The following is a 22,558-nucleotide window of genomic DNA, read 5'->3' as shown; positions in this document are numbered from 1 at the left end:
GTTTGCCAGAAGATGTTTTGAAATTGTGGGAGAGATCTAGTTCTAATACATTCAGTAGGCATAAGGACGAGAAAAATACGTCTAAAGACTTGTTAGAAAATCTTCTTAATTTTCTAAAAGGGGAAATTGAAGGGGAGCAAAAGGTTAAGTTAGCTATGTCTGGATTTGGTTTCTCATCGACCTCGCACAAGTAAAGAAAAGAATGACAGTAGGCAAAGTAAGGCAACTCCTCCCTTTGTAAATAAATCAAGTCGGCCTAATACAGCTACTGCTACAGGGCTATTTACTTCTGAAAAATGTGACAAATCAAATAGCCAAGGTTGTATATTTTGTACATTTTCTCACAAAAGTCAAGATTGTATGAAAGCCCAATCAATGCCTTTGTCAGAAAGAAAAGCATCTATAAATAGTAAGAAAGCATGTTTTTGTTGCTTAAAACCTGGACATACTGCAAACAAATGTAGGACTAAGCCTAAGTGTATTGTTTGTAAAAAGTCTCACTTTGTCATCATGTGTGATGAGATTGATCAAATTAAAAAGCAGCCTAATGAATCAAATCCTAGTAGAGAGCTAGCAGAACGTGAAAATGTCAGTGTTCAGCCTAAAAGAGACGAAACACTTGCAAACTTAAATACCCGTAATGTGTTGATGCAAACTTTACGTGTCAATGTAACGGGACCCAAAGGTGTTTACTGTGCAAGAGCTCTGATTGATTCTGCTTCCCAAAGATCTTATGTTTCATCCAGCTTAGCAGCCAAATTAGGTTATGTATCTACCAAAAATGAAAAGATTCAACATTCTCTTTTTGGGGGCAACAGTACAGGAGTAATTAATCATAATTTGTATGTACTACATCTTTCTTCATTAGATGACAAGTATAGATGCCACTTCGAAGTTCTAGACCAGAAGAAGATCTGCGGAAACATCTCACCTGTCATGCAAGGACCCTGGATAGAAGAGTTAGCTATGCAGAACATTACCTTCAGTGATATTGACTCTAATGGTCCTATAGATGTACTAATAGGAGCAGATGTAGCAGGAAACTTATGGACAGGTGGTCACAAGGCTCTGGACTGTAAATTGGTTGCAGTAGAAACAAAGCTCGGATGGACATTGATGGGGAAAATTCCAAACAAGCAGCATAACAAGCAACATGCAACAAGTTTAGTAACTTCTATGCTGACTACAGGTAAAATTAGTGACCTTTGGACTTTAGATACGTTAGGAATTCTAGATCCTTACGAGAAATGTTCAAGACAGGAATTAGAAGCCGAAACACAGAAAACCTTTCTTGAAACAGTAAAAATTACCAAAGAAGGGCGTTTTGAAGTTTGTCTCCCTTGGATGGCAGATCACTCTCCGCTGCCAGACAACTATGATTTAGCTAAGAAAAGACTATCTTCAACAGTGAAAAAACTTAAGAAAGAAGACCTATACGACAAATACCAAGAAGTATTTGTTGGGTGGTTGAATGAAAAGATTATAGAAGAAGTTCCAGCTGAAGAAATGCACCGACCTGCTCATTATCCACCACATCACCCTGTCTTAAAAGTTGGCAGTACTACTCCGATTCGTCCTGTGTTCGATGCCAGTGTGCATGAACATAAAGGTCCTTCTTTAAATCAGTGTTTGGAAAAAGGACCCAATCTTATCGAGAAGATTCCTTCAGTAATGGCTCGATTTCGACTGAAGAAAATTGGTGTAATAGCTGATATTCGCAAGGCATTTTTACAAATTGCTTTGAACCAAGCCAACAGAGACTTTTTGGGATTCTTGTGGACTACGAAGGAAGGACAACTTATAGTTTACAGACATTGTCGAGTTGTTTTTGGAGTTTCCTCGAGCCCTTTTTTATTGGAAGCTTCAATCAGACTACTAATGGAAGAAATACTACTGGAAACTAAGCAAGGCAAACGCCTTTGAAGTTAGTTGAAACCCTAGCTTCCAGCTTTTATGTTGACAACTGTGTGTGCAGCGCAGACAACTGGGAAGAAGCGCAGCAGTTTGTTGAAGTAGCAACCAAGATTATGTACGAGAGAAAGTTTGAACTTCAAGGGTGGGAGCTGACTGCTGACAAGAACTCATTTTCATCGTCTCTACAGAAATCAAACGTTCTAGGTCTGGTCTGGGATAGAGAATCAGATACACTAGAAGTTAATATTGCCAGCCTACAAGATATTGACACTGAAAAGATCACTAAGAGAATTATTTTGAGTACGGCACATCGCATCTTTGACCCAATCGGCTTTACATGCTGTGTTACCTTGATACCAAAGTTACTACTTCAACACACATGGGAAAGAGGCACAAGTTGGGATGAAGAAGTAGATCCAAAGACAAAAGATGGTTTCATGGAGTGATTAAAAGACATCCACTTCCTCAGTGAAATCAAGATACCTAGATGGTTACCCGGTACAAACACCATGACAAATTGGACACTCCACATATTTTCAGACGCCAGCCAGAATTCATACGCTTCAGTCGCTTTTTTGTGTATTGAGTTGGAAGATTATGTCAGGGTACAACTAGTTGCAGCAAAATCTAGGGTAGCACCAGTTACCAAATCGTCTAAGAAGATGACAATCCCTAGACTTGAATTGTTAGCGGCTTCTATATCTGCTAGGTTGTATTCGACCATCGTTGATGACTACAAGTTACATGATGTAGCAACTTATTTCTGGACTGACGCAACAACAGTTTTAGCATGGATTAAACGGGAAGATAATTGGAATGTATTTGTCAACAACCGAGTGTCAGAAATCAAGAGATTAACTTCACAGCATGAATGGAGATTTGTTCCCGGTAACAAGAATCCAGCTGATCTTCCCTCAAGAGGATGCTCTGCTCAGAAACTACTTGAGTCAAAATGGTGGGAGGGCCCAAGCTGGATTACAGCATCTCCAGAAAATTGGCCTTGTCAAGAAGAAACTCAATACAATGAGGATGATATTAACAGCCAAAAGAAAAGAACTGTTATTTCTGCTGTTAACAATGTTACAGGCAAAGAGTGGTTGTACATGTATTGTTTAACATACAAGAAAGCTGTTAGAACAATAGGATGGATTTATCGGTTCAAAAACAATACTCTAATGAAGAACAAGACTATCAAAAACTGTGACTTAACTTTAGAAGAATACACATTGGCAGAAGAAAAATTGATATCAATTGTTCAATCAGAATCCTTTGAAGAATTTGACAGATAAAAAACTCAAGACTTTGATTCCATTTGAAGACAGCAAAGGACTTTTAAGAACCTGTGTCAATCACGAAAGAAACCAGACGAGGAAGACTTATATGTGTTCCGAAGAGATATACAAATTAAACTTGAGATCATTACTTGGAAAAACAATGCAACTTAATAACTTCTCTTTTTAATATCATGAAAAGTTGTTCATTCCAACCCATAGAGAAGTTCATTTCACTTATTAAATGTTCCATGAACTTGGTGGGAGGATGTTAGAAGTTGTCAGTTATATAGTCAATGGTATTATATACAGCAAGTGATGTAGTTTGAATCAGCTAACAGCTGTTATATATTTTATTCTTTGTACTTTATATTTCCTTGCTAAGATTCAGTTATGATTAAAATGCTTATTGTTGTGAGTTCAATTGTAAATAAAGGTGTTGAAAGTAATAGCTCTCTGTTTTAACGTTTTTAAAGCTTTTACCAACTTAAATACAATTCAACAAAAATATAAGTGAATTCCAACAACTGATATAGCAGTAGGCTGCGAGCAGTGCCAGTGCCGCGCTACTGCTATTAGCAGTAGGCCGCAGTCAACGTGTTTAATTGATTGTTTTGTCCTTCTGTGGATGAGTAGCATGGATACTGACTAAATTTAATGTTATGTTCTTGATTTTTATTTGATCTTGTATTCTTTATTTTGTTTGTGCCTAGCAATGTTGAATTCAATTTATTACTGTGAGTGTCCACCAGTTACCAAACCTTTTGATCTTGCGACCCACCTACATCTTGGATTTTTTTTCACGACCCACCTATTCAATAATATTAAACCTTCCAGGGCTTTGGACGGATATATCCGTCAATCTTTGTTTACTTTCCGGGCTAAAAACGGATATATCCGTCCATGAACCAAATCGATATACATTGTTTTCCATCATTAACAGTGTTTAACATCTAAAAGTGTTTAATCATTAACAAGAAGTTGATGCTTTACAATTTTACCAAGCCTACCTGCTAATTTTACGGTGTAGCAGATTTTTGTCCCCCTCGAATTTTACCCCCTGGGCAAAACTGACGTCGCAAACCAGGGGGTAAAATTCTGGCAGAACAATTGCACAACTTTAGTTCGATGGATTAAAGGTGGAACTAAACGTACATTTTTACGGTTGTGAATTTAATCAGAACACGTAAAATTATTAAAACCTAGAGTGTACGGACCGTAATTTTACCCCCTTCATGAGGTCAGCTCAAAATGTATGGCCAGGATTTTTACCCCCGGAATTATACCCCCTGGCTAGATATAGAAATAAGTGCGAATGATTAACAAATCTCTTCTTTCAGTTTCAATTTGATAGAAAACAATTTTATTATTAAGTAGCTTATCTTAATTTATTTGTAACCTTAACTAATCAAACAGGTTTTGAGTTAAAATTTTAATATTAAGTTTCAGGATTTGATTTTTGGGGGCAACTGTTGGTTTATATGTGTATACAAACATTTGCGTTTCCTTGCAGTAGTCAACAACAATTGGTTGAATGCTTTTTACCGGAAACTACATTTTACAACAGGTATTTCGATGACCTTTCTCCAGTGATTACGTGTCTAAATACAATGCTCTCCTAAATTTAAGTCAAATACTGTAAAAAGTATGCATTTAAATAAGATTTGCGTTTTAACAAGATTTTGGAGACGTCGGTTTAACCGGAAAAACCGTTTTCAGGACTGGCCTCGGTCCCGAGGATTCCGGATAAGAGAGAGTCTACTGTATTTTCTGCGATCGCAATATTAGAGTGTTATTCCGTCCAAAGAAATCCAAAAATTATTCAATTCAACATGTAAAAATCAGAAATAACAAATTGATTGACACAATTGAAACCCAATTAGTACCATTTGGACGCTCATATTCGTTTGTTTGTGTAGTGAAAATTAAGGGTCATAAAAACAAAGTTAATGTTTGTTCTCTTACCGCGACCCAACAAAATTGCTCCTGGAAGGTGGGTCACAAGCCTAAGTTTGGCAACCGCTGCCATAGACTCTAAATGGTACCTCAAAAGTAAAATGTTAGGTGCCTAGCTATTGATTAACAATTTGTGTTTGTTTTTTTTCTGTATTAATTTACTACAAATCATTTTGTCAATTGTAGTTTTTGTAACCTACTGTTCTACTTTGTATAGTATGTTGAATGTAGAACGATTTTTAAATACAATTTTCAGACCAATTAAATACTTTGAGTTATTGAATTTCAAACTAAATAAAATTGAGGATTTAATATTTAAAAACTCATTAGGACTAACGGTAAAAACAAAGCCTAAAGACCTTTCTATAAAGTGGCTCAGGATTCACCCCTTCGTACAAGACGTGTGAGCCATGCTGGAAGTAAGGGCGGCCATTACTTGAGCGTTTGGCTCCTGCAAGTATGGAACCATTGAGGAAGTGGATGGAGTAAAGTGAAGTGAGCCGACTGGCAATGTAGCAAGAGGAAATCAGACGATGCCAGCCAAATATCTGAAACAGCAAAACATTATATATATACCTTAGCTATACAATCTTCTATATAAATAAAATTACAGCTTTGTCTGTACATTGCATGGAATCATGAAGTTTTTATTTTATTTTAATGTTTCATAGCCTAAGAAAGCCGATACGAGTCATCTCAATTTCTGTCTGTTTTTTTGTCTGTCTGTCTGTCATTGTGTCCGTAATTAAATCATTTTCTGTATTCAATGGTTTGATGAGAGTGTCTTTGGCTATTAAATATGGTCTCACTACTTGCAAATAAAATAACAAACCTTGAAAACCCCAATTTTGTGTGATTTGTTTGTAAGTTTTTTCTCCCAATGTTTACTACATCCGTCATTTATGAAATACTAATCATCTGTTTAGAGAATCTTGTCTATGAAATAACAAACAGCTGTATGGATAATGATTATATTTTCTAACTGTCACTGATATGTCTACTAACATTGTTCACAAATACTGCAACTATTTCCAATCGTTTTGTAAGCAAATCCAAAACTAAGTAAGTAACTTAATTAACTATTGACTTACATACCCTAACGGATTCAATTGATAAAATGTTTTAGGGTGTAACTACATTAATAAAAATAAAGAAACCAAATATCATCCAGGTCGGAAACCGGAGATTCTATGTGTATGAAATTGTACTTCAGTTTTGATAACCGGGGGGAAAAACTGTTAATCTGTATTGTTCAAGTACTGGAAAACTTAAATTTTTTTATCATTGGTGCCTATAGCCTACAATCGTGGTTTTTACTCATTAAAGGCGTTTTGATGGCTGTTGTTTCAAGTAAAAATAAAACTACAGTGATCTTTGTGATTTCGTTGTCATCGTAACAAAGATTTATGGATGTGCTATACTCGCTTTTACATTGTGTCCCTTTCGGTTTTGACTCACTGATATTGCGCTGCCATTACTGGGCTGTACCGCCAATAGGTCTATGGTCCATCTCCTATTGGGTACGTAAGCCTACCCATTTATCCATACCACATTTCGACGTTGATTCTCGGTAACGGTAACGGTACCTATCCCAAGAACCAGTGTTAGCGACAATCACTTTTAAAACACACTTAACATATATCACTACTTACATCTTAGTTGTCATTGGTGCTGCATCATTCTTAACAGTCATGTTAAAATTTAATGTTTTTTTCCTACCGTTTACGATTATTAAGGAAACTGAACACTTTAACACATTTGAGTGAAACATTTTTCAAGCATACACTCATGAATTGTTTTCGCTTTACCTACGTTGTTTTTGTTTAGGTATCAATAGTAGATAGCCTATTGTTCTTTACCTCAACTTTTAATCAAAATCACTTATGGTAATTCGTTTAATTTATACTATACAGTCATTCAAAACTGGGCCCGATCATTTAGGGTCATCTTTATGACTAAGCAAATATAAGTTTTATTACCAACAGCATAATCACTCCACGATAAGTCGATAAGTAAATACGATACAAAATAACACCAATACTATTTCAAAATTTTACTATATCTGATCATTGTTTTGGTTTAATGTGATAAATTTTCAACTCAATTCTGTAGGCTATTTTATACATAAATAAAATTAAATTTTAGTCTGTACATTGTGTGGTATCATCAAGTTTTTGGTTATTTTTATGTTTCAAGGCCCAAGAGAGCTGAACGAGTCTTATCTCGATTTCTGTCCTTCTGTTTGTCTAACATTGTTTCTTTGACAGTGAAATGACAATTTACGCAGCCTACTCCGAGAAAGCTAGATTTCCGATCAAGATTGAAACCATTTTACTGTATTCACTGGATTGGTGAGAATGTCTTTAACTATTAATGTATCACGACCGTCGATAGTTTTCGTGACAATAATAATTAGGAATGAACTAAATTAGTATCATTTTATTTAAACATGTATTTTGTAAGAAGTCTCTAACAATATTAATATTTGTTTACAACTCATCATTATAATCTAAATAAAACACATGTTTTATTTTGCAGTCTTTATCAAACATCCCTCTCCTTAAAGAACGAGTCTCCTTGGAGGATGTACTTCACGCCCGTGTCTAGTCTTGTACCTTGAGTTGTCCTCTCGTAGTTTTGGACTTCTGGTACAGACACTTGTTGAATTTCGTTCTGTCACATTGTCTGGTGAGGGTGTACTTTTTAAGTCATAGGGAAATGGTTTCTTCTTAGGTCTTTTGTATCAGTCCTGACAATATATGATCGTGGCTCAGTTACTGTTTTTACAACCATTCCAGGTTTTCCTATGTCAGATATCCAAACACTGTCTCCAGATTTCAAACTTCCAAGAGATTTGGCACCATGCCTGGAGACATAATTTCTATGGAAACTTTTCCCTATAGATCCTCGAAGTCGAAGGCACAATTCGGAAAACTTGTAGAAGGTTAAGTTTTTCAATGGCTGTTTTACCTAGAAGTGGTGTTTTATATTTTTCTGCTACATAAAAACGCTCGAAACAAGATTTGTTCTTATAGTCCAACCTTACATTTACCGTCCCGCCTACAGCTAACTGAGTCCCATCCGGTCCTGAGAGTCTTTACAAGTGTTGCAATGGAACTTTTTTGTTTAGCTTGATATTAGCTGGCAAAACTGAAAGGTCTGCTCCAGTATCGATTTTAAACTTAATAATGTCAGAATCATTAAACCTGAGGTGAATTTCCCAAGATTCGGGGTTTAGAGCACTGTTTTCGGTAATTTTACCTATGAACTCTTCAGAATTTGGTGAATGTGTACATATTAACAAATATATTAACAAACTGAGGTTCACTACTGACTTCATTAACCTTTTGCTTAGAACAAACTTTAGCAAAGTGACCGTTTGCTTTACAGTTGTTACACCGAACATTTTTGGCAGGACACAAGCCTCGGCGATGGGATGGAGGATTCCCACACCATTTACATTGGTTTCCTGGATTGTATTTTCCATGGTTATCAGAAACAGTTTTCTTACAGAAAGACTTCTTGGGAGTGGTGTTAAATTTTACCCGATCAACGGAGGGATCAGCTAGGTCAAGTTTTTGCCTAACTAATGCCTCTGAACTACGAAGAGCATCAACTGCAGTTTCTAATTTTAGTGAGCTTTGTAACTGTAAGCGATCACTAAGGTTTTGATCATTCATTTCAACGATAAGCTGCATGAGAATCCCTTAAATCTCCCCAGTTGCATGGTTTTGCAAGAGTATGTAAGTCCTTGATGAAGTTTTCAGCAGACTCTGAGGATCCCTGTTTTCGTCTAAGAAATTTAGCACGCTGATATATGATGTTTGTTTTGGGAACGGAATGGTTTTCCCCTAATCACTTCATAATTTTCCAACTCGTCAGGGCTTAGATTAAAGGAATCTAATATTTCCTCATCCTTATCCCCCATACAGTAGCAAAGAATGTCAACTTGCCTTTTTCCAGGTGCTTTATGTAGATCGCTGACTGACCTGTACCTTTCAAATCGTTTCTTCCACGCACTCCAATCATAGGGGTTGAAGGAAAATTTGTCTAGAGGCTTGACATGGATTTGATTTCTTTGAAGTCTGTTCTTTTCAATTTCCTGTTGGATCTGTAGGTTTACATCACGCTGCGCCATGTATCACGACTGTTGATAGTTGTGACAATAATTTAATCAGGAATGAACTAAATTAAATAAGACTTTATTTAAACATGTCTTTTGTAAGAAGTCTCTAACAATAATAATATTTGTTTTCACCACACTAATGATGTTTTTGGCTGTATTACATACGTTAATTGGTGGCTGAATGTTACGTTTTGCTGGCCATGCCAGCTGTCATCGTAATTTGGGGACCGAGGAGGTTTTTACAGCCCGGGGCCGCAAAATCAGCTGTCCGCTTACTTACTTAAAACAAGAATGCGTTTTAAATACACAATCAAAATCCATAGCATTGCAATAGAATTGTGTTATTGTCACCATGGCCTAGCAACTATTTATTTTTATTTTTGCTGATTCCTCAAATAATTTCTTCACATAACCTTAAAGTTGTAGTTGTGTTGACTATCAGTGTGCATTATTATAGTGGTAATAGGGTATATAGTGTGGTGAAAAATAGCGTTCGTACCACGGACCAAAATGGTTTTGCAGCTCTCGATCGATTTAAGTTCTCCACTTTGTCTCGAACTTAGAAACTACTCATTTTCGGCCCTAGGTACGAAATATACTATTACAACTCATCATAATAATCTAAATAAAACACATGTTTTGTTTTGCAGTCTTTATGATACAATTAAAACATTGCCTACCTACTTAGGAAATAGAATTAATTTTGTGAAATAACAAATAGTTGTTTGGATAAAGGTACTTTCTTTAAACTAACACTGATATGTTTACATTAAAAGCTGTTTACAAATAGTTCAATACATGGGAAAGAACTATTATTTCCGATCACGTTTGTTTTGAGAGCCAATCCAAAACCAAGGACAATAACATTGTGACTTGAATAATGCAATTAATTGAGATCAAGATAAATTGGGAAAATTGAGATTCTGCGTGTTTCAAATTTCACTGTGCTTGAATTTTGATAACCGGGAAAAAGACTGTGAATCAGTTGTGTTTAGGACTGAGAAACTTACATTTCTAAATATTCACTTAACAGCCTACAATCCAGGCTTCCATCAATTATAACGGCGTTTTGATGTCATTTTTGTAAAGTAAAAATTTACAACTGCGGTGATCATATATGTTTCTGTCACATTGGGTGATGACATGATGTTGTGACTGTAACAGAGGTTCACAGATCGTGCTAAAATGCTTTCTTAATGTGTCGATTTCGCTTTCGATTCACCAGTATTGCGCTGGCCCATACCTTCAATAAGCCTATGGACCCATCTCCTATCGGTACGCAGGCCTACCCAATTTGTTCGTAACCAAATTTCGACGTTGGTTCTTGGTGGTAGCGTGAATAATTTTTAAGTACAAACTCATCACTATTTACAACTTGTTATCGTTGGTATTGCACCTTTCTTACAGCCATATTAAATTTATCTTAGTCGCTAACAAGACTACAAGATCGCGCCACTCATCCTACACTCATCCTTCACTCATATTTGGGTTAAAATACGCACATAGTGGCGTCCCCATCTTAAATAATTGAATTGAATTGAATTGAATTGAATTAATTGATATCTTGCTCTATGAGATTAGCATTTCCTGTCTGGGTTCCAAATGTGAGTTTATGCTAAGATAATTATACAGTGGAACCTTGATAAGATGACCCTTGATAACAAGTCGCCCTTGATAACAAGTGTCATTTTCAAATCCCCTTAAAATTATTTTTCCCCTAATCACATGTTATTACAAACCTCGATAAGAAGTCAACCATGATACAGTAGACCCCCTCTTAACCGACCCTAACGGGACCGGACCTAGGTCGGATAACTCAAAACGTCGGTTAAAACGGGTAATACCTAAAAACACAATAAAATTAAGTGATATTCATTTAGTATTGTATAATCATTATTTTGAAGTAGTAGTTGCATTATTTATAAAATAAACTACACTAATCTCCTTTTTTCGTACAGTAATAAACAAAATAACACGGTTAAGTCAAATACTTTCAGTAGAATAAATTATAGTTGTAGGCAAGAATCAATAAAAACTGTTACATATTTTACTGTACTGTTATAACTTAAGTACGTTCTGTTAATTGATGCTTTCAAAATACAGTACAGAGCTCTCTGCTCTTAGTCGGAATTACAGATACAAGCAACATTTTGTTACGAGACAGAATGTTTATTTATAGCCTCTCAATGGAAGCTCGAGTCACAAAAACAATCTTGACCTTGGACGAGGAGTCGTTAACCCTCCCCTGTTCCCGCCCCTACAAGTTGCGTTGTTTGTTTGTTTACTCTAGCGATAAGATAATTCTGGAATATATTACAAAAAATAGCAGCTGTTTTCAGACACGTTACGTAACTAGTAAAACTATTTTGTTTACATACCAATTGTTCTTTGTACAGACGATCTCGCTGATTTGCTTTGGTTTGACACACTGAAGAGGATCCACCAGGAAACTTAATAAAAAACACCTTAAATGTTTCACACTCTATTACTGTATTGAATTGAAACACACACACTACTTTACAGTAATAAAAAAATACAATAAACGATTGATAAACTCCATTTTACAGTATTGAATTAAAACACACAAACTTAAAAGATGAAACAATATTTTCAATCATACAAATGATAAAAAAGAACAGTTTTAATCACTTAAGCTTACTTGAAAAAGTCAGTGATTTTTTTCTGATTTTCATTGTCCAGTGTCTGCTTGAAGGCATAGTCTCGCCATTTTTTTATAAACATCACATCTGCAGCACTTGATACTTTTTGTTGTTCAATATAACTTGCAGCTAGAGTAAATGCCTTTCTTGCCTCGGAATGACTAATTTTGGATTCCTGATCTAAATCTTCGATTTCATCTTCTTCCTCCGCATTGTTATCTTGACGGGTGACTGCCGTAACGATTTCTTCGTCTGTCATCATATCGTTCCCCAGCTCGTCGTCAGCGTGAGCAATCCATTGTTGAACATCTTCTGCTTCTATGACGTAATCACCACCTGTCAATGTTTGAAGATCCTCCAATAATAATTGTTCACTTGGGTCGATCTCTTGTTGGCGAACTTCTGCTGATGGATTAACGTCCATGTTGTTTAGTACCGCTTCTTCTACTTCAGGCCACAGTTTTCTCCATGACTTTACGATTGTAGTGCTTTGAAGTTCTTCGTACGACTTAGCCACCATGTAAATCACGTCCTTTACATTGATTGTTTTTAAGACGTCAACAAGTCCTTTACTGTGAAATTCCATCCTGTTCAAAATTTCAGAAAGTAACTTCTTCTTGTATCGTCTCTTAAAACTCTCGATTACGCCTTGGTCCATTGGTTGGACAATGCTGGTAACGTTCGGAGGAAGAAAATAGCATTTTATTCCACTGTTTTCCTCGCTTTCGATGCCTTCTACATGACTGGTAGCATTGTCCAAAAGCAAAATTGCCTTTATTGGCATTTTCAGACTAGTCAAATGTTTTTTCACGCTGGGAACAAACTCGTTGATAAACCAGTCCTTAAAAATATACTCGTCCATCCAAGCAGATCGCTGCGCTTTGTAACAAACTGGAAGAGCATTTACGTTTATGTTTTTGAAAGCTCTTGGCTTTTGATATTTGCCAATCACTAAGGGAGGTAGTTTGTGGGTTCCAGGCGCATTGGAACATAGGGCATCTGTTACCCACTCTTTGTTCATTTTGAAACCGGCAGCCGATTTTTCATTGCTGGCGGCGAATGTTTTATCCGGCAGACGTTTAAAATTCAATCCAGTTTCATCCATGTTATAAATTTGTTCTGGATGTAAACCCTCCTCCTCAATATACTCCTTGAATTTTGTAGAAAATTCACTAGCTCCAGTAGGATCCGCCGACAACTTTTCACCGCAAACAGATAAAAAGTGGACGCCATGTCTTTTTTGCCACCTGTCGAACCAGCCGTTACTGGCAGTGAAACTGCCGCCGTTTTCAATCTTAGAATGAAGCATGGTTGCTTTTTCCTTTAAAATCGGGCCACTTAATGGGGTTCCTTTACGCCTTTCTTGTGTGAACCACAACCACAACGCGTCATCTACGAGATCATTTGTTGGTTTTTTTAATGTACGCCGAGTCGCCAATGCCGTGCCAGATTCTATTTGAGTACAGAAATCTTGTAAAGATTTCCTGTTACGACGCCAGTCTTTGACAGTTGTTATTCCAACACCCAGCTCGTCACTAATTTGTTTCACAGATGCACCTTTGTCAAGACGGTCCAATGCACTTAGTTTCTGTTCCACAGTAACAACGTTCCGTTTTCGTTTTACCGATGCCATTTTGTAGTTTGGAAATCCTAGTTTACTGTACTGTATTTGATAAAAACACTTTACTGTATTTTAAAACGACTATTTTTACATTTTAATTTAAACTGAAGCACGGTCCGATTAATATTAAATAAACTAAACAGCTAAACACACACTTCCACGCACTTTCCTATGTTACTGTATAACTTTCCGCACAGAGAAAAAATTAGACGTGCTCGCAAGACGAACGATGATGACAAACTGACAATACGCAATATTGTTTGGGATAGCTATAAAATACTTATTGTTAGTCACATCCTGTGGAGATAAGCGAATGTTCCCATAGCCCAGCGTGGGAGAGGAAATGCCGAAATTCCGAGAAAGCGGCGGTTAAACCGAGCTGCTCTCAAAGCAAGGTCGGTTAAAACAAACTGTAATATTTTACGATCAAGGGCGGATAATCCGATTATCGGTTAATGCGAGGTCGGTTAAGAGGGGGTCTACTGTAACAAGTCTTATTTTACAATCTCCATGAGAGCTTGTTATCAAGGTTCTACTGTAACACATTTGGGTGAAATATTTGTCTAATATGAATTGTTTACACTTTACGACGTTTATGTATAAATATATTTCATAGCCTTATATTGTAAATTACCTCAAATTTGTTTTGAAATTGACTGTATTACTTCATTTTATATAGTGTGCAGTCATTTCAACTTAATTTCAGATCATCTTTGGGATTAAGTAAATATAAATTTTTATTTCATCTGACATAATCACTGCACGATCTAAGTAAATACGATATGATACAGCTTGAGGATACTAAAAAATATTTCAAATACTGTACTAATTTTATCTGTACATTACTTTGATTATAGCATAGTTAATGTCCAACTTCAATTCAGTCTTTTATTCTGTATTTCCGTGTATATGTATGGTTTGTAACACGTATGTCCAATTTCAATTCAGTCTTTTCGTGTGTATGTATGAATGTTTGTAACGCATAAGTACCCTTATTTCTCGGCCTTTATTAGCCGTGCTTTTTTTTATTATGTATCACGGAAAAGATAAAAAACACCTTTTAATGGAAATGTCTACGAAATAAAGTGTATAATGGTGAGGTAGTATTTGACTACTTTTAATCAGTGTGGACTGTTAAATGTAAGATAAAAATAAAATGTTTGTTTGTGTACCTAACACTATGGTGCAGTGGTATTGCTTGTTAAGCCTGCCTATGCTGGAAAGGGACAGCTGTTGTGAACTTGTTTAAACAACAATAGAACAATTAAAATGGTGTAAATAAACTATTAGTAAAATGTGTATTTAGGAATGTTGTGATAGTTTTTGTGAATAATAATTTTGTTTCATATTGTAAAATAAAGTGAGTATTTATTTATTTAACTATAAAAAGTAAGAAAACTCTTCAGGTTATGGGCCCAGGTTTGCTCATGCCATAAAACTAAGAAATAACAATCAGGGCTGCTCATGCCATAAAACTAAGAAATAACAATCAGGACTGCTCATGCCATAAAATAAAACCAAGTAAGAACAAAGTTTGAAGTTGTCTATTAATGTGAGTATGTCAACATTTATTAATAACTAGCTGTGTACCCGTTCTACGCACGGGGATCTTATAATATTCAGTTGAAACCTTCTTATATAACGAACAGCAGTTGGTTTGCATATTTTAAGATATGCTGGCCAAACTATTATACATAGCTTCATTTTATGTTGTTTTTTGTTGTTCCGGATCGGTATGACAATCAATAAAAGGTTAAATTACCTCTGTGTCTGCCGGTCGATCCTATAACGGTAGGCTTACTTTTATTTTTACTATCTGATCTCGTTTGCATGGCTCAATCACGTCCTGGTTGAAGTTCGTTCGCTACGCTCACTCACCTGTATGTTGGAGCTCGTTCGCTGCGCTCACTTTCCTTCAGGTTAGCTCGTTCGCTACGCTCACTTGCCTTCAGGTTAGCTCGTTCGCTACGCTCACTCGCCTCCAGGTTGCAAATTAGCTGTTGTCATAAATGTAAAAGAAATAATAGTGCTAGTGCTGCACCCTGTTGGTAATCCTTGTAACTTTAATGCTATTGAACATCACAGAACAGAACCAACTTGTTTAATTGAAACAGCTGTTAAGATTCAATAATTTCATTTCTCATAAGGTTAACATGGGCTTCCAGAAATTCCACGTCAAAAATCGACAAAAACTTGATTTTCAAGGGTTTACTGTTAAATATCTAACTGTCTCATATTCGATGAAATACGTCTAAAACCATCTCATATATGTATAGTATTTGGAAAATAAGTTTCAGGCGGGACAGTGCTATAGTTATTGAGGAGTAGTTGTAATAAAGTGTGTATTTTAGCGTTACCAAGAGAATGACAGATAGACAGACAGACAGACAGACAGACAGACAGACAGAAATTGAGATAAGGTTTGATTCGGTTTCTCTGACCTATGAAATGTAAAAATAACCAAAAAGTTCATTATTCTAAGCAATGTACAGACAAAACTCTAATTTTATTTATATAGATGACTAGTGAAAATGATTACAACACTATTTAAAGACTTAAAAACGCGGAAACATTTGCTATGTGGGAATTTGAGATTAGTGTATTGTTCAGAGCACGAGAACTGATAGATGTAGTTGACGGAACTGAAACCTTAGATAAACAAGGTGATGATGCATCAAAAATAAAAAAGTGGAAGGTAAAGGATGCCAAGGCCCAACATTATATATTGCTAATAATTGATAACCGAATTAAGCCTCATATTTTAACTTGTAAAAACGCCCACAAAATGTTTAAAACATTAAAAAGACTTTTTCAAAAAGATACTGAAACCCAAAAATGTGCATTACTTCAGGACTTTTACAATTTCAAGTACAATAGAGAAATTGATATGATGAGTAACCTTTGCCTAATACAGAACCTAACTTATAAACTAAACCAACTCGACCAGAAAATAGATGACACAATGGTGATAACGAAGATCCTGACGATACTACCAGAAAGCTTCAGACATTTCAACAGTGCATGGGACTCGACATCAGCTACAGAAAGGACACTCGAAAACCTGAAAGCTCGACTCGTTCAAGAGGAAAGTAAGATGAAATCTATGGACAGCAGTAGTGGTAATGAAAGTACAGTTTTTAAGGCTAGCTCTACTCAATATGAACAAGGTATGACTAAATTTAATAAGCCTAATAATGTAAAATGTTTTACTTGTCAAAAGATAGGTCACATTCAAAAGAATTGTCCTAGTAAAAAGTTTTGCTCTTTTTGTAAAAAGAATATAACCATTATGAGTCTAACTGTTATCTTAAAAATAAAGTTAAGAGTCTTCCATACCAAAAGAGAAAGTTTTAGTCCACTCCAGCGCTCCAAAACTGTTGTCAAAAGGGCCTATTACAAAAACAATATCCGGTGTTGCGCGGGCCGTAGCACACAAATAGTTTTCCCGCGTCTATTCAATCGATGGAAGGGCGTGTAGGAGAAGGCACTCTTACTCTTTTGCAGGGTGCGACGAGAGGCAGGGGCGAACCTAACGGGTCCCATTGATGGGCTACCGACCGACCTGGGGACCGGGGTAGCGACTTGCGAGCCACTGGATGGATGAAAGCACGGCCGGTTATTTCAAACTTATTGCTGGTTCACGAGCTTCCTGAGCTAGTTGTACAGTTAAATCTTACTTCCCTATTTTATATAGGCCTATCCACAAACGAAGTGAATTGTACAATGAAGATTGAAAACATAGACTCAGTGATGTTAGGTTACTTAATCAAATAATGTTCCTTGAATGTTTATCCTTTTAAAAGAGCCAATAATCAAACAACTTATATTTTTTTAGTTTTTTATTTATTTATACTATTATTAAGATGAGTTAGTGTCTGTGTGTCTGTCTGTGTGTTTGTATGAGGTAAACTCAAAAACTACAGAACCTACTGGGCTCAAATTGCACACAAATGATTGCACACATAAATATTTTGTGTTATTGAGCAAATATTTGCTAATTTACTTTTTCTGCTGTTTAGGTGCAGTAGTAGAACATTATTATGAATATGGTAGATGGTTTATACTATAGCATACCGTAAATTAAAAGAACCAAATGTTCTCAAACCGTGTCCTCCCCCATTGCAAATATTTTTTTTACGGTTTGTGACCGTTTCCTGGTTATAATATTTAATTGTGTTGTGCCATGTCCGAAATGTAAAAAATAACATTGCTATCTCGCACGTCAACTTTTTGTGTATTTTTTTGGACAAACACTAGATAGAGGGTTAAAAAACTTTAAAATAAAATATTATATCCGAGAAATAACCTAATTTATGAGACAAAAGGACCGACGATAGGTCTTCACTATAAAAATAAGTTGGATTGTAATGTAAGCCTTTGATTTAAGTCAAATTTATGATTTTTGATTTAATATCTTGAACTAAACTGTTTCAAAAGATTAATAGCTCAAATTAAAGCCTATAATTTCGGGTTATTTTGAGTGTAAAACATAAAAAACATAAACAATACTGGAGCTATTGATTTTTAATCATAGAAAAAACCTTTGTAAAATAAGTTTTGTTTTGGTTGTTCACCTTGCGTTTGCTTGAAACTCGTCCGATTTGAATAACTAATAGCTTAAATTAAAGCCCATATTTAACTGAAGGTTCTTAGACCAAAATATATAGGATTAAATAACTTATAAGTGGTGAAATACATCTTAAATTTAAGTAAATATAAAAAACAAATTTATGTTTTTGGTGGAGTAATACAGTAAATAAATATTGCCGATGCTTTATGTGCAATCTGTGCGAGCATACCTTCAATATAAAACCTCAATAATTAAAATCGGTCGAGTAGAAGAGACAAACAAACTCGCTAAATTAAAAACCAATATTTAAAATACATAATAAGATTAGAGGACCCATGCTGCCCCGCAGCGTTGAAATAAATAGCATAAATAAATAAATAAATATCATTATGCCGAATCTTGATGTGAAATCTGTGCGTGCATACCTTCAATATAAGACCTCAATAATTAAAATCGGTCGAGTAGAAGAGACAAACGAACTCGCTAAATTAAAAACCAATACGGTATTTAAAATACATAATATGATTAGAGGACCCATGCTGCCCCGCAGCGTTGAAATAAATAGCATAAATAAATAAATAAATATCATTATGCCGATGCTTGATGTGAAATCTGTGCGTGCATACCTTCAATTTCAGACCTCAATCATGATAATCGGTCGGGTAGAAGAGCCAAACGAACTCGGAAAAAAATAACCAAAGCTCCCATAGGCACGTGAGAGAAAATTTCGTTTACGTATAAGCTGAGTGGGGCTGTAGATAAATGTATGCCGATGCTTGACATCTGTGCATGCATACCTTCAATGTAAGGCTAACCGAATCTGATCATGCTGTTTCGCGAACTCGTTAGAGTGAACGTAATTTTTCAACAGACACGTGTATAAAAATATATACATGTTGTATAATACGGTGTTTTATCTTTTTTTTATAGAGGACCAGGCTTCAAGTAACCATGGGATTGCAGCGCAGCTAGAACAACGGCGTTTATCATGAGACTCATGGCGATAGCTTATTCCCTGTATGGGAAATTCGCTAAAACATCCTATAGACTAAACATATCTTGGAAATCATATTTTCCATTATCTACCAACTATAGCACGCAAAATAAGTTTTAAAACGTGACACTTTTTTGTTATAAAGCTTAGTTTCATCATGAGAGTCATTACATTCATCAAATAGCATTACATTACATCAAATTCTATCATATCGTATTTACTTATCGTGCAGTAATAATGCTGTCAGTGATAACAATTTGCTTAGACCGAAGATTACCTGAAATGGTGTCTAAATGACTGCATACTATATGAAATAAGTATTCAACGTAAAGCGTAAACATGATTGTTTGCTAAAAAGGTTTCACTCAAACGTGTTAACAACATGTTCATAGTATATATTAACATTTTAGAATCCATACAGAACACTCAAAGCTTATACAGTAAGACATCAATTAAATGTGTCATAACTGTAAGGAATAATGTGCAACACCAACGCTAACTAGGTTTTTAAATAGTGATATGTGTTGGTACCTAAATATGATTCTCGCTACCACCGGTTCTTTAGTTTTGGACTTTCACTCGGAAATCTAAGTTATTTCCCATTATTGCATTATTTGTAAACAACTTTTAATGTAAACGTGATGTAAACATATCGGCGACAGTTTGAAATACTGCACCACCTTTACCCAAACAACGGTTTGTTATTTAATAGATTACGTATTCCCTAAACAATGATTGGTATATCACAATAGGAGGAACAGAGACGAAAATTGCATAAAATTTGTGTTTTGGACGTTTGTAATTTTCCTTATTACATAATTTCCTTATTATGTATGCTATGTAATTTAGGGAAAAGTACCAGTATCAAGAATCGTCGTCGAAATAGATGGGCTATAGGCCTATTGGCAGTATGGTCCAGCGATTGAATATTTGACATATTTTAAAAGAGAAATTAGCAGAAAAACAATGTAACGATCTCAATGAAATCGTAAATGTCTTCCGGGATCGTAGCAACACTTGCGCTTGCGATCATCCACTGCAGTTGCGGTTGATTACTGTATTTCCTTGATTCTACTGCATTTCTTCTTACTGCATGATTCTACGCAATGGACAGACAAACCTGTAATTTTATTTCTATAGAAGAAGATTACTACACTACTAGTCAAATTTGCACAGTTTCAAGCACTCGGCACACGACAAGCTGGTCGGAGACTGACACCATTGAATCACTGCAAGGGTGAGGCGCGCAGAGGTAGACGAACATTCAGACGACTTCTGAGAATTTCAACTTTCTCGTTTTGAGATGTACCGTTCCTTACTTGGAAGAGGGGGATTTTTGGACTACGAATGAGTTTGGATTTGTTAGATTTAAATAAATCCGAATATGAAATAGCAAATGCATTCTGCAGTTTGCGTTTTTGATCAGTAAAGTAATTAAAATTTATAAATAAAGTAAATTGTCTAATTTTAGTGCACCTAAATATTGACTACTGTTTTTAACTAACGTTAATTAGTAATTATTAACATTATTTAAGCTTATTGTATGTTTGATAACCGACCTCCTGACATTTATTTAAGTTAGTGAGTACAATATTATTGTTAAAAAATGCAGTAATGTTACTGTATTTCACAAAATGTGTACCTGTGAATTAAAAAAATGGAAAATGTATTTCTTGAAAGTGCAATCAAATCAAAAAAATGATACAATTTGTAATGATACGATCTTAAAACGAGACATTCAGTATTCTTATTCAAAAACACCGAAAACCCCGCCACCGGACATGGTATTGTATCACTCCGCGCCGAATATGTTGTTCTCTTTGCCACCAGACCGCGCGCCGATCAGTGGCCTTTCAGTTACAACATTACATCATTTGTGGACACGTAACGGCGTTATTTGTTAAGATATAGCTTTGAAATTTATAATTTGTATTTTTAACATAATAGACTCGTGACTGAGGTTTTTGAATTTCGAAAATCTGTTTTCATTTCCTTTCAATAATTAGCTTAATTTTAAGCTAATTAATAATCAATTATTAAAAATTAAAAATTGTAAAATGAAAAATGTCAATCTCTAGAGGACCGCAATTCCTTAAATTTAACTCCTTATCCGTAGTTATATGACAATTTGCTGATGAGATATTTGGACCCAAAGTTAACATTGTTCTTATGGGGAAGAAATCCAACATGGCTTCCACTACCGAAGACTCTTAAGAAAATAGGCCAATGATGTGCACTATTTGTAAGAAAAGTAACCATGATACTAAGAATTGTTTTTTTAGATTTAGGTCTAGTAAAAATAACAATAACAAAGATCCTAAAAGCACCTATAAAACAGTTTTTCTGACCAAGGTTAAGGAGGAAGAGGTAGGCCTAATCCTTGAAACAGTATGCCTAAGCATATAAATGAAGTAAAAGAAGTTAACAAGGCTTTTGTTGTTGACAGTGGTTGCACACCAAACCATATGACCAACTGCAGTAATATTTTAAGTAACCTAAAAGAGTTCAAACAGGCAATATCAGTCGCTAAGAAAAACCAGTCAATGTTTTCTCTAGGTATTGGTAGCATTGAAACAGACAAGTGTATTTTAAGTAATGTCTCTTAATAATAAAATAAACAGTTACCTTGTTCAATATCCTTTGGTGCTGTTTGATGACGACCGGTTTCGTGACGACAATCACATCATCAGGTCAATCCTCGTAGAACGATTCGTTAATACATAAAGTTTTTACGGAACACAAGACGAAAACACGTCGCGGCCGGCTCGACATAAGCGTGCACGCATCGCGATGGTTTCTGTGTGTAAATATCCTGTAAATACAATGTGTTTTCGTCTTGTGTTCCGTAAAAACTTTGTGTATTAACGAATCGTTCTACGAGGATTGACCTGATGATGTGATTGTCGTCACGAAACCGGTCGTCATCAAACAGCACCAAAGGATATTGAACAAGGTAACTGTTTATTTTATTATTAAAAATTTTCAATATCCAGTAGTAGGAAAATGAACTCTAATGTCTCTTACGTACCAGAACTTAGAAATAATTTAATGTCTGTAAATGCCATTACGGAAAAAGTTGGCACACAGTTGTCTTCACTCAAAATAAAGTAAAAGTCATTAAAAATGAGGAAATGATGCTTGAAGGTAATAAAAATAGTCAGGGATTGTATGTAGTCAATTTAAGAAGCAGCATTTGTAGTGAGAATAGTCTCTCTATTATAATAATATACTATAATACCTCTATTATAATAATCTAAATATATAAAAAGCAAAGCCCTCACTGACTCACTCACTCACTCACTCACTCACTCACTCACTCATCACTAATTCTCCCACTTCCCATTTACCTAGGAGGCTGAAATTCGGTACACCGATTCTTTGGGTATTAAATAGGAAAACTAAGTAGTTTTTATCCTGATCGGGCTTTCGGGCTCCGCCCCAGTGGC

At 35.5% G+C, this 22,558-nt stretch overlaps 1 protein-coding gene across 4 annotated transcripts in view; it reads right to left on the bottom strand.

Moving 5' to 3' along the window:
* The window catches only part of LOC128983578 (uncharacterized), a 55,972-nt gene that overhangs the window by 5,677 nt on the left and 27,737 nt on the right, over positions 1-22,558 (bottom strand). For all 4 annotated transcript variants that reach the window (XM_054402911.1, XM_054402914.1, XM_054402912.1 and 1 more), the window contains one exon: positions 5,501-5,689. In XM_054402911.1, coding sequence (XP_054258886.1) covers positions 5,501-5,689 — 189 coding nt within the window. The remainder of the gene's footprint in view (positions 1-5,500; positions 5,690-22,558) is intronic.

This window comes from Macrosteles quadrilineatus, unplaced genomic scaffold (genome assembly GCF_028750875.1).
Source record: "Macrosteles quadrilineatus isolate MER2022 unplaced genomic scaffold, UCM_ALF_1.0 Scaffold_1__1_contigs__length_201487025, whole genome shotgun sequence".
NCBI classification, from domain to species: Eukaryota; Metazoa; Arthropoda; class Insecta; order Hemiptera; family Cicadellidae; genus Macrosteles; species Macrosteles quadrilineatus.
Note: the sequence above shows the minus strand (reverse complement) of the source record. Positions and strands in the feature narration are given on the sequence as shown.